Below are 712 nucleotides of genomic sequence, written 5' to 3' on the forward strand. Positions count from 1 at the left end.
ACTTGCAAAGAAGCGTCATGCGTTACAAGGCTGGACTCGTCGCGAAAGGGTTCAAGCAAAAGTTTGGTGTGGACTTCTTTGAGACGAACTCGCCCGTCGCAAACATGAATTTTATCAGGGTTGTGCTGTTCGTTATTGTTGCGAAAGATTACGTTACGGAGCAGCTGGATGTCGACACAGCGTTTTTGAACAGCGATTTGAGAGAACAAGTGTTCATGGAGGTACCTCACGGTACAGCAAATTCGACGAATATGATGTTCAAAGCGATCTACGGTCTAAAGCAAGCAGCAAGTGCGTGGAACAAGACTATTTATGCGGTGTTCCTGCGCATAGGTTTTAAAAGCAGTGGAGCGTATCAGTGCGTCTACATCAAGGTCAAGGATGGATATTACGTTTACGTGTGCCTTTATGTCGACGATATGATAATCGCTCCAGGACGTGAAAGTAGCTCTTAAAGGTAATTTCAAGATGAAGGTGCTAGGAGCGGCTAAGTTTATTCTGAGAATGGAGATCGATCATGACCGCAACAACAGCACATTGATGATTCGTCAAAGTCGGTATATCGATGACGTGGTGAGCAGGTTCAAGCAAGAAGACGCCAAGGATGTGTTGAACCCATGCGAATCAAGTTATCCAAGATGCAGTCACCAAAGTGGACGACGACAAGGCGGATATGCAGTTGAAGCCGTACAGGTCACTTATTGGATGCTTA

General features: G+C 45.6%; 1 protein-coding gene across 1 annotated transcript; it reads left to right on the forward strand.

Annotated features, from left to right (window-relative positions):
• Positions 1-17: 17 nt before the first annotated feature.
• Positions 18-455, forward strand: PHALS_01434 (retroelement pol polyprotein; the record flags this gene model as incomplete). Its single annotated transcript, XM_024715820.1, has 1 exon — positions 18-455. One exon carries the CDS (start codon positions 18-20, stop codon positions 453-455), a length of 438 nt encoding a protein of 145 aa, XP_024581480.1.
• Between the last annotated feature and the right edge of the window lie 257 nt (positions 456-712).

This window comes from Plasmopara halstedii (assembly GCF_900000015.1).
Source record: "Plasmopara halstedii genome assembly, contig: Scaffold_1561, whole genome shotgun sequence".
NCBI classification, from domain to species: domain Eukaryota; phylum Oomycota; class Peronosporomycetes; order Peronosporales; family Peronosporaceae; genus Plasmopara; species Plasmopara halstedii.